The sequence below is a fragment of the Amblyomma maculatum genome, chromosome 1 (assembly GCF_055883805.1).
Source record: "Amblyomma maculatum isolate TAMU_Amacu chromosome 1, ASM5588380v1, whole genome shotgun sequence".
Taxonomy (NCBI): Eukaryota; Metazoa; Arthropoda; class Arachnida; order Ixodida; family Ixodidae; genus Amblyomma; species Amblyomma maculatum.
The window spans coordinates 354,977,567-354,989,874 of record NC_139344.1 but is presented as its reverse complement, the minus strand read 5'-3'; the positions used below and the strand labels follow the sequence as shown (position 1 = coordinate 354,989,874).

General features: G+C 46.8%; 1 protein-coding gene across 1 annotated transcript; it reads right to left on the bottom strand.

Moving 5' to 3' along the window:
• Positions 1-213: 213 nt before the first annotated feature.
• Positions 214-7,303, bottom strand: LOC146207854 (uncharacterized). Its single transcript, XM_084591043.1, has one exon. It carries the CDS (start codon positions 6,718-6,720, stop codon positions 5,089-5,091), a length of 1,632 nt encoding a protein of 543 aa, XP_084447169.1. The 5' UTR covers positions 6,721-7,303; the 3' UTR covers positions 214-5,088.
• Between the last annotated feature and the right edge of the window lie 5,005 nt (positions 7,304-12,308).

Sequence of the window (12,308 nt, the reverse complement as noted above, 5' to 3'; positions counted from 1 at the left end):
AAACGTAGTGTTCTTACAAGAGTGCCTGTCCACTCTTGTCCTGCATAATAAAACAGGGACTTACCAGCAAGACTCTATAGTGCACAGTATCATCTTCCACAGCAACGTCAATTAATTGGGAGGGCCTTTTTTCTAAAACAAGGTGCACATTGGGCAGCGAAGAAATAGAAATAATGATAAATTAGGAAATTTCACCACTTCATTTCATTTTGACCAGGAACTGTCCGTTTTATTTCGGCATAACAACAGAGCAGGACATCATCTCGCCGGAGACGCCTCGCTCGAGCTGTACAAGTGGATGCACGACCAACACAACAACGAGAGCAGACAGAAGGGCCGCTCTTCGCGCGCGCTCAGCATTGATTTAAGTTCTTTTTAACACGCTCTCTTGAGGACAATGTTGAATGCGCTGCGCACTTTTCTTTAGCGTCACTCCTGAACACCTTGAACAACACGTATGTAACTAAACTTTAGTCATTCATACCCTTCCTCGTTACAAACTTCGTCTTTCAAGTTCATTGACTCAAAAACTCCAAGACACGTCACAAATTGAAGGCAGAAGAAATTTTTCTTTGTCCATGGGTGTTCACGAAAAATGCAAAAATTATTTCAGTGAGAAAAATGGTGATCCCTGTGCAAAAAGATTGTATGAGATACAACAGAAAAGGGGGCCTGTCAATAACTAATATTTTTCACAGGAAACTATTGTGTGCTGTGTAGAACTAGTGCATTTCGATACTTTGAAGGTAAAATTACATCTGTAGTGACTCCAGAAAGAACAGAACCGCAAGAGGTCTAGACTAGACTGCACAAGACACGTCCGCGGCACCTCAGGTGCAAGCTTTCTTTTCCTTTTTCGAAATGCTTGGCAATTTAGAACCGACCACTACTGAACTGCGTAAATCAGTAGTAGCTCAACGCAGCCAACCAGGCAATCATTAGTACTATCTACTGAAAGAAGGAAGCAGCAGAAAAAAACGTGCAGCATAAATTTTTCTCGAGGTAAACCATGGCATGTTCAGTCGGTTCGCAAGTTAGTCGGTTCGCAATCGCATCAACCCGTTTAACATCTGTGCAAAAATTTTATCCCATAATTAGATGTGCCTCACCTAATGACCTTGATTTCGACCTCCATTGGCAGCAGAAAATGTCTCCGCCAAGATGGCCACTAAGAAAATGAAACACACTTCAAGAAGAAGGCGGAAAACGTCCCTGGAAGGTGCAGGTTTTAAAAGAGACCTTTGTACGTTCTTCTTTCATTACGACCACCTGTAGCCTTTCAGCAAAAAGTGAGAGCGTTGAGTAACCTCGGAACCAGAGCCTGACATGATAGTTTCCAACACCAATCTGTACCTAATACGACGACTGAACGTCCTTCTGAAAGCAGTTTGCGTGAAATTACCGCGCACCTATACCGGCAATTTAAGAGCGTGTTTATTACAACAATCTCATTTTCAATGCTAGTTTTTTCTCGTAATGACAAGGCAAAAAGCACCAATACCTTGGCTCTTTTTTAAGAACTGAAATTACAAAATAATCCCTATGATCGTCGTAGCGCATAGCCCCTGGTGCTCCTAACGGGTGTGCACAACTCCTCTCAGTAATTGTCTGTTGCTTTTCTGGCGTAGAGCCAGGTGCGTAATGAAAAAAAAAGTGTTATTAAAAAGAGACTATGACAGCAAGCTCTTCAGCAATTAGGACATGGAACTGATGATTAACGTTATGAATATGTTCAGGAAGCTTTTTCTGACTTGTCCAGGAAAAGGTGATACTCAGACGTGCGACCAAATAGATATATGCAACCTCCGACAATGTAGTATTCCGTTATTCCATTGCTGAGCTGTTTCGTTGTTCGCAGTAAAGCCGTGCCTTCGATTTAGAGACTTGGCTGCATCGCCATAAAAGACTATAACGTGTACGCTTACGTCACCATAATGCTTGCTACTAATACAACCGAACTATTCTGAACTCGCGCCCAATATCGGAAGCCATGTTTCTCGTTGAATGACCAACGCTTGCGTTGTTCGTTCAGCTTACACAGGCAGCCATAAGAGCTGTAACAAGTGCAACTCGCACTATCAAAGACGTACAGCCGCCCAAATCTTTAACTGAAATGCGTGTCAGCCGCATTTTCTGGGCTGCTGTGCCTTAGGGCGGATAAAACTTGCCGGAAGGTCAATATTTCAACATTTAGCAGGTTCACTCCTCTGTAGCGCTCAGAATCACGGAAAATGCGGCCTTCACGCACACCAGTTATAGATTTGGGCAGCTGTACGCACAAGTTTGGTGGATACGTCACGGACGGTAGTATTTCTTAATTTTACTGCCTTCGTCCGCAGCCTGCGCTTCGCCATCGGATACCGCCAAACAACGCTTCAAAACTTTGCTTTTAGATTTGTTCTTACTCCTTCAAAGCAAGCGTTTCTATGCGGGAAGTTTATCGTTACTATAATGACGTCATAATAAGACCATCACCCGCGCTATGCTCTTAGGAGAAGCGTGAAATCCGTCGCAGTTTTAATCTTCGACTACACCATTGTTTAAAATGCTAGCGCCAGAATATTTCCCATGACTAACTAGGTGTCTTTAACTTTCGACCCCTTTAAGCTCATCGATACCCAAGACCGCTGCGGTTTCCCTTTACCTCGCGATAGAGACTGCACCTCTTCAAGCTGGAAAGGCAGTCTACTAAACCAATAAAATAGACAACGACCTCGAGTTTTTGGCGTGAACTTCGTGTAAAGATTTCTGTCGTATATCTTAAGCTACTACAGTCAAGCTTAAAGAATAATCGCAAACACAGTTTTTGGCGTCGACCGCGAAAAGTCTTGGCATTGTTGCATCGCAGTTGCTCGGGGGAAGTATGTGAACGTTCGACAATCGTTCTCTCATAAGTAAAGTAAAAAGCATGCGGCGGAGGCATCTTGTCTTGACAGTGATTTGAGATGAATTTTTAGCTTGGCTGAAAGGCCGGTTGCGTGAAGAATACCTAAGGCCGAAATGAGTTCTTGCAATGATGGCCAGGAAAAACTGCTCACTGGCTGTTATTTGGCGCATGCTGCATGCCGTTCGTTCATAGCTTGCAGTAAACGAGAAGAAGCCGCGATATTTCGCATGTTGTTCATTTAACTACACTTCGCACCCAGGATGTTTGGTACTAATTTCACAAAAACTGCTCGCGGCAATCAATGGCGCGCTATTTCCTTCACTGAAACACAGAGTGGGCGATGCGACGTGATGCCTCCCGAAGCTGCATTCCGACACCAGCTGCATTGGAAGAAAACTATCATCGCAGAAACATAAGAGACTGCTGCTCAGCATCTGCTTGAATTAAATCAACTCTTGAGGAAGGCCACAGCGAAAAAAAGATGCTATGTGTCTCAAGTAGCGGTTCAAGCACGAATCTTATTTGCTCACTGACTATTTCTACCCAAGCTTTAAGAAATAAGAACAGGAGTTGCATTTCTGGAAACACGACTGAGCACCATGCTCCCCGGCTTACGCCATCAGAATATAAGAGACCAAAGCTATTTTACTTGAGGCGTGCTCCGTCAAGCAATACCAACTCTAAACAGGCATAAACAAAAAGCTTTTCTAGTCAAGTTTTCAACCAAAGGTCAAGAATTGGGGATAATTAATCTTGTACTCTTAAAGATGCACTGCGATGCCATCGGAGAAGGGTAATGACCTTACACTGGTTCGGAATTACGGATCCAAGGATTATTGGCTCTGCAATCTACACAAAGTGCATCGGATAATTCTGTCAAAGCTTGTTCATAGGTGCACATCTGTCTGACTCGTCAATGATAGATATCTAAGAGAATTTCTATGGTAGGCTTTCGGGCATGAGAGGGTAAGGCCTGGCCCAAACGTAATCATAGATACCGCATGCAGTGCCCTCTTGAAACCTGTTTCAAGAATGAAAGGGAAAGCCGAATCATTATTGAAGATAAATCATACAAAGTGACAGCACTTTTCAGCTAATTACGCAATCTTCTAGTGCTGTTTTCAACTCTAACTTAAGATCGGTGAAAAAAGTGTGGAGCATAGCCGCCGTACTCAACAACATCTTTAGTACAATGACGGTTTTATGAGCTTTCTTTGACCTCCTTCTACTGTTCATATTCCGTTTGCTTTGGAGAGAGTGGAGACGAAGATGCTATAAGAACTGCCTCGTTGATAAGATCGCAGGTAATCAGTGCCCTTAAACATGCTGCCTCAGAGTTCGTTGTTCGAAGTTTCAATAACTAAAGGACAATAAGCGCCTCCTTTTGCAAGAAATGAGTTCCAGGCAAACAGACATGCCTAAGCTTCCCTGAATCACTTCACTGCCTCAATGCATGACGTGTCATAAAATGTGCCCAGTCTAGTGCATAAGTAATTTTTTTTTATATCTTACAAGGTTATTTTTCATGCACCACAGAGCAGCCACACACGATTAGAAACTTGGTCAGTTTGCCAGCTATGCTTGCACTCAGACATCTTACTGTTACAACATAACAAGGTTCCACGAAGTGTTCCTCAGTATTCAATATGCATGCTGTCTTGAAGCAAACCCGCATTTCTTTCGCACACGTACCTAAGTAAAAAAAAAAAGGCGTAGTATAGCTCGGGCCACGCTGAATGTTGTGGTTAAAACACAGCACACGCGTATAATCCCGACTCCTGCAACAACAGCAGGGTAGCATATCAGTGACCTCAGAGTGCAGTTCCGCAGGTTGGAGCACGGCTGTGAATAGTAATCCTTCGGGCACCAGAAGTAGCATGGGGTACGGGGAAGATGTATATCCGAATCCAGGCAAGAGCTGTGCGTGTACAAGGTGTCGTTGCCACTTTGTCATTTACGCCACGCAATAACACAACAAACCAACAAAAACACACGCTTGAGGACACAGTGGCACTTCGCACACAAGTACCGAGCGATCGCTTGGCACGGCATCTATTCCGGTAGTACTGGAGCACAGCAGGATTCGTGTCGATCAAAAGGTGACTGCACCGGATTGTCCTTCAAAGGTAGAAGAACGCAGGCAGGTGCTGCTTGGTCTTGGCCATTAGCACTGCAACACCATCACCTCCCGCTTCGTCGTTTCACCAGGCGTAGTTCTTGGACGAGGCCTTCTTTCGCGTAAAGTTTGTGTCCGGAGTGACGGGCCTGTGGGACGGACCAGCGTAGCCACCGTTGTCCCTCAAGTTGAGGTCGCCGACAAGCTGCGCGAGTTCCCTGTCCTTCTTGTCCATACCGGAAGGTCCGGGATCGCCGTCGCCTTCAGGACCGCCATTAAGAAAATGGAGGTTGGCGAGGCTGTTGGACCTCGAACGATGCTCCTGTCGAATAGAGTAGGAGAAAGCCCGCTCGTTAAGGTGGCCCTTTCTGCGGTAGATACCCGTGTTAAAAGGAGAGTCACCGTCCACTGCAGCACCCTCTTCGTGGTGGCCATTGCTGCGCCTGTGCTCCTTGCCGGGCTTAGAGGGCGGTGGGTGCTCGCCACCCCTGTGCTTTCCCCCGTGAGGTCGGGGAGCCGTGCTGTAGTTCTGCATGAAGTACTGCTCGTGTGGGAACATGCCTGGCTGGTAGGAGGCAGTTGGGCTCAGTGCTCGCACCGCGGGGACGTAGGACGGCTCCTCGGCGCTGTACAGCATGGGCCGCTCGGGAGGCCTGCGCATTCGCTCAGAGTGGATCATCATGGGTGGCGGTGGATGGTTGCCGCTGTAACCTGATATGACGCTGTAGCCGTTAAGGTGAGGAGGAGGCATTGGCAGCGGCGGCTGCTGAGGAGACGAATTAGAGGACTTGGACTTTGACTTTTTCTTAGACTTGGGCTGCTCCTTGTGGCCGTTCGCCTTACTAGAGCTGGGAGGCGGAAGTGGCGGCAGCGGAGGAGGCGGTGGCCGAGAAGGGATGGTCAGCTGCCGAGGTCGAGACCTGGATTGCGTAGCTGCTGTCGACTGGACACTGCGCAGCGTTCCACTGGTATCCATGTACACGAGCTCCCTTGGTGCCGGTCCGGTCCAGACCTTGTAGTTTCCTTCGTCGTCTTCAGTATCGTCGTCAAGAAGAATGGAGCCACCGTTTGCATGTGACACTCCGTTGCTGGTGGAGGGCTCCGACTGCTGGTGGCGCCACGCCTCAACTTTTTGTACCGTGTCCAGACCGACCACTGACTGAGCTCGCCGCGGGGGCCCATCCAGTGCGTATGGGTTTTCTTCCAATTGCTTGGCGTACGTGCAGTCGGCGTACGCGTGGAAGCAACAACGTACGAGAGCGTTAGCCGCCGCCTCCTTCTTACATATGAATGCGTGACATTCCAATACCTTGATTCCCGTCGTCCTCCTCAGGATGCAAGCAAATAGCGGCGGCTGTTGCGGCCCCGCATGCCTCGCGAAGGGGCTGTCCAGTGGCAGAAACTTCTCCACGCGTTCTGTGCCGCTTGATCCCGGCACCACGACGTAGCGCACGGCGGCGCAATAGTGCAGTGTCTCGATAGGAAAAAACCGCACATGCTGCCGCAGGGACTCATCCACGTTCTCTAAAAGGAGACCGTTGCTCCACACGCTGAGCCAGGAGTCAATGCCTCGAGCAGACAGCGGGCCCTGCTCAGGATAGAGCTCGCGCAGAGGCTCCTGGATGCCCTGAAGACCGTCCTTGGTGATGTGCGGGACGGCTGAGCCCAGATAGAGCACTCGGCAGCGGCAGATCGGTGTCGTTGAGCTGTTGGACATCGTTCCGGAAACGCCTTCGGCGTGTGGTCAACGCTGAAATGCCTTGCGGCACAAGCGTCACGACGGCGGACACGCACTCACAAGTACGCCTCGATAATCCATGGAGGACACTGATCGACGACGTGCTCTTACTCCAGTCTTCCGCGGCGGAACTCGCCGTTGTGTGCGGTAATCCTGCGAGAAGATCCGACGTATGGAAGAGATCACACCATGCACTCGCGGATACTGTAGACCGGCGACGACCGACGACGACCCTTCTGGGCTTCCTCGTCGAGCGACAGCGTTGCTCGCTGAGGCGCCTTCGTGACCGCTGCGTGGTACCGCTCGCGGCGGGGGAGCGCGCAGCGGGGCAAGCGAGGAATCCCCCCTCTTCCCCTGTCGAGAGTTGCTCGACCTGCGTAACGCGGTCCGCCATTGGCCAGGACGAGACCTCGGTGCTGGCTGGGGCCAATGGAAAGGAGCGTTACGACGGCGTCGACCTGGCTTCCTGTACACCGCCGACGTCCATCTTGTAGCTGCTCAGGAATGCCGCCACAAAGAAATCAGAAACCGGTTCGCCTGTGGGTTGCGAGAGCGAGTGATCGTTCTCTCCTTCCCACCCCGAGCACTTTGGTTCGAGAAGGAGGAGGTGATTGCGGAACGCAGCGCCTGTTGGGGGCAGGTATGAGCTCTCCCTCCCGCGAGGTTCGTCTCTCACACCTGGGGCAGAGTTTCGCCCGCTCTAGCAGATGCTGCACCGGCAGAAGCCAACAATCTGTGGCAGCTCCTCTTGCCGCGTTCCCCGTACGCTCAGTCAGCGCCGTGAATGGCCCTGCCTCTTATTCTTCGTCGTGTATGGCTGTGTGCATTACTTCTTCAAGGAAAACCAGCGAGAGGCGGATGCTTCTGTGCGCTGTTCGCCGCTGCTCCCGTGACATTAGTCTACGAATACTTCCATGCGAGATAAATTTATTGATCAGAATGGCATGTCGCTGGTTATATCACAATGTTCTCTCCAGCCTCCCAACCTCAATTCGTCATAAATACTGTTGGACTTCGCATACTCCGCATTCTATTTTGTACACTTGTGTCTTTTTCTGCCGTTTTCTTTATGTTGTGCAAATCGCTTCGCCTGATAATGCTGTTTACGCCTTAAACTCCGCTACTTCCCTTTCCTACTGAAGCTTGCCTACTGATGTTTTGGTGCAGATGACCTTGCTCAATGTAAAATCACCTTTTTATTTTTCAGTAACGTTCACTGCATCTCGAAATAAGTGCAGCGACTTTAACAGCACTGTGTCCTTCACCAAGGCCTACATCCTTAGTAATTTCATCACTGCTTTCACAAAAAAAAAAAAAAAAAAAAAAAAATAGGAGAGAAAGACGGGTGAGTGCTGATAGGACTGTTGAGGTAGTGAGGGGACAGCTAACAGTCTAAACCAATGCGACCAAGCCATTTACAATACTTTTAACTGTGTAAACGTCCCAGTTATTGGCAGTACTCCTACTACAAGCATACGAGAAGTATCACCAGTGGTACACTGCTTTGTTCCGTTTTCAACGCGTCCTGGTGTCGGTAGGCGCAGAAATGAGAAACGAGCTACAGTCGCATTTAAACCAAGAGAAATTATAATAAATGGGACAGAGTGCGAAGAAAAGCAATCAAGAGATTTAATAGAAATTGCAGTACAAAAAAGAGGGGTGGCTGGAATTAAGCATAATAATTTATTTTAAAGCAAGCGTGCGTTAAAGAAACACATATTTGTAAGCACTACCACTAAGAAGATACAATTTTTAACGCCCGCCTCACAAACATCTAAAAACTACTTCCTAGCAACTGCCGACAAGAATCAACAAACAACAACAGATCTGTTCCCGAAGAACAATACTATGACTATTATTTTCTAGCTGAAGGAGTGGGACTCCGCTTGCTTAAAGCTAAAAAAAAATTATGAAAATAGTGATAACCATTACGTTGCAAGTGCTTTCGTTACAGTACACTCCCATGAACGGTGCTGTTTACTGTTTGATTAAATCAATTTTGAAGACGCTATAGTCTGTCTTCTGAACTCCCATCGCATCATTCAAAAGAGCAAAACAAGCGCCGTGTTTGGCGACAGACGTTACAACAGCCAAAGCCATCCCATCTGCGCTTTTTTTCTCAGAAATTTCCTGCGCAATTCCCCATCTGTTTTCGCTCCTGGTACAGGCATCGCGCCCACATCAGAAGCGCGAGCCGCCTAGCATCCGCGTCACGTCCGACCTTGAAAGTGAAGACGCTGCAGCGCGCACGGTTTCCCTGTGCGGCGGCTGCTGCCTCCAGACCACTCCAGACTTATTTTCTGCCCACGGGGAAAGTGTGCAGTATGGCGTCGAGTGGCTGCGCTATCCAGCGTTACACGTGCAGCTCCATATGGCGCAAGTATAATGCGGCTCATTTTGATATATGTATGCGAGAGACTGGATTGCCGATTCTCCAGGCAAAGCATTTAATAGTATAGTATAGTATAGTATAGTATAGTATAGTATAGTATAGTATAGTATAGTATAGTATAGTATAGTATAGTATAGTATAGTATAGTATAGTATAGTATAGTATAGTTTTTCTTCTTTTTTTTTTTTTTTACGTAGTGGTGGGCCTGTACAAGCCGAAGTAAAGCAATAATAGAGCACACAACAAGGGTTGTTTTATGATATTGTAATTGGACTTGAGATGCGGATTAAATGCTATGGTTATGAAATTCACTCGCAATCTTCTAAACGAATGCAGGTTGCATTAGAACCAAAAAATGTACAAAAAGTTTGTCTACTATTTCTGCATTTGTTTTTATTTTTACACTTGTAAACTTGTTCTGTTTTATCCAGATTCCTGAAGTTTTGCATGAGTGGTTTTGCACAAAATACACAATAATGGCAAAGATTACTCACTTAATAAATATATTTTCCTCCTCGTGCAGTAAGATTGTCAACTACGAATGCCTGTTTTATTTTGTCACTAAAATATAAATCTGCTTAAGCCATTTATTTCAGTCTGTTCATCTCAAATGCATCGACTCACACCTGTGTGAAATTAAATTTCGTTCGCACACACATTCGATGAAAGCAGAAACCTTAAAAACGGCTCCTTTGAGAAAATGCAGTTAGGTCCTTTGGAGTCTCCACGCCACCACGGAAAGAACGAAGGAAGTATTCTTGAAGTCACTGGCAAGTTGGCCGAATATAATTTCGAAGAGGTAAAATATCCTATTTTAGCCGCAGCAAAATCTCAAACATTGATTTGTTTGCAAGACAAGAAAACTGTAAAATAGGCCTGTGAATAAAACCACCTTCTGCTCAGCATCGTCATATAATAATAATAATGGTCGAAAAAGCATCTTTGAAATACGACAGCTTGAGTGTAAAATATTTTTTCACCGCTAAAAACCTGCTCTACGGAAGATCCCAAAATATACAAATGGACATTTTTGCAAAACAAAGTCTCACCCCACTCATGATGTTAGGCTGCTCGTTGGCATAGGCGAAGCATATGCATCTATGGTACCAGGTAGAGTGTATAGGCATTATGATAAGTCCTTGCTTAACTGTGAAGTTGACCGCGCTAACGATGGTAAGGTAGGCATTAGCAAGCTAAAACTTTAATGATTGAGCGCACGATACGACTCTCAGACAGGCGAAGAGTTGACAGATGATGCGTATTAATTATACCCTAGTGTATGAGTGTCAAACAGCTTAACGCCTTGCTGGCGCACAAGAAACCATGAATCCTTCTTATAAGGCTGTTCACGGAAAGTGTATGATATATGTTGTAAACATCTCTGAGCCAAGAGTTCATCCCTGATACGGACCCCTAGCCGCTTCTGGGATGGCTGAGTGCTGATCGGCCGACTCCACCACTGCCAGACGCTCGAATAAAACGTTGGGTTCGGTACTTTGGAGGACTACGTCACAATCGTCAGTACTCGCAGGTTAACATCAGCTACATCTCGACTGCCACAACGAAAGGCCGAGCTACAACTACAAAAGGCATCATTGCAGCCAGCATAAATGCTGGAGAGTCTGCGACGTTCCATACACCAAAAGAAGCCAATAGAGCGACTGAATGCAGTTTTAAGCAAATAAAAATGTTGTAAACGGGGCTAGCTCATCACAGGGACAGTTTGTCAACCGTTCATAGAGCATGGCTGTTACAAACCGGCCGCCTGTTGTTATGTGTTTCTCCTCCCGGGCTTGTTGCTATGTTTACCGGTGAATGTCCCGGACTTTCTCTTCATCTCCCTTCATTCTTCTACAGCGGAGAATAAACGTGATAGGTAGCAGGTACTCTCCCAGGTCGCATGCAGTGTTCAGAGTTACTTAGCAATCGGCACACACTTCAGTATAAATGCACAGTGGCTGCAGCTTGCCTTATGTGTTCATAGCTCATACACAGCTAGTGTACAGTTGAGAGATTGTACCGCATAGTTGTAGTTTATGGGACCCCCTTTTGTAGACTACTTTTTGCGACCACCTTGAAAATTCTTGAAAAAAAAAAAATTCTGATTCTAATTCCGTTGTCGGACTGAGTAGCGCAAAGCCTGCCAGGTTATACTAGGGCTTCAATCTAAACTCCATCTTGAGACTCTAACTAGGGGCCTCAATAATTTAGTTACAGAAGCTTCAATGCTTATACTCCTTACGCTCCTGTTCGAAGGTCGCCGTTTACAGATGGCTGGCACGCATGCTGTGTGGGTTACAGCCTTTTGTGCTCTTCAGGAGTTTGCCAATGACCCTCTTGGGCCACTGAACGACCTTTTGCTGACCCGTATATTTACTGAGGACACAGATTGTCTGTTTAGATGCAGGGTGATGTCCCGGAATTTCAAGAATTCTAAATACGTCTCGAGGCACCAAGGTGCCAGGATGAAGGGTGTCGGTGCCCTTACTACTCACTTATCCAGATTAAAGGGCACGGGTGTTTTTTCGTTCCATCAGAGTTGTCGATGGGTGCTAGCTGCTTTACTCTGGCGTTTCAGTCCAAGCGGTGGCATGCAGCTACTGCGCTTACCCCTTTCTTATCTCCTCCTTCTCTTCGCCAAAATTTCAAAGAAAGCAGCCTTCTTACTTAAACCAAGAGAGAAAGGCATAGCGGGAGTAGCAAACGGATGCGGTTGACTTCTGTTTCTTCATTCCCATCTTCATCTCTCTCCATATGTACCATATTTACCATGTTTACCATGTTTACCATATCTGACCGTTAAAGCTACCTAGATTAGCATATTTAAGCGCTAATTAGTTAATGCGCCCATATATGCGCCATGATGAACACTGCACACTGTACAAGAGAAATCCATCCTACATTCTCGATTCAAAACGGTCAAAACATAATCGGCTCTGCTGCTGTTGAGTAACTGCCCCACCTGCCGTCAGCGAGGCCTACTAAACAGGTCCTCCAAGACTTCAATATACGGAGAGTTATAAGATCTCGGAGGCCACGCACTTGCGATGTAAGCAGTTTGCGGCATGCTGACAGATGGCCTACCAAGTCTACAGACACGATATCTTGGATTCTGGAGCCAGGAATTTTGGAAAGCCTCTTGAGTTGTCGAGATGGATTCCCAGTAAGCTCTTGG

What these genes read in the sequence shown, in the direction of transcription:
- LOC146207854 (XM_084591043.1), bottom strand. Translation starts at nt 6,720, where the DNA reads ATGTCCAACAGCTCAACGACACCGATCTGCCGCTGCCGAGTGCTCTAT.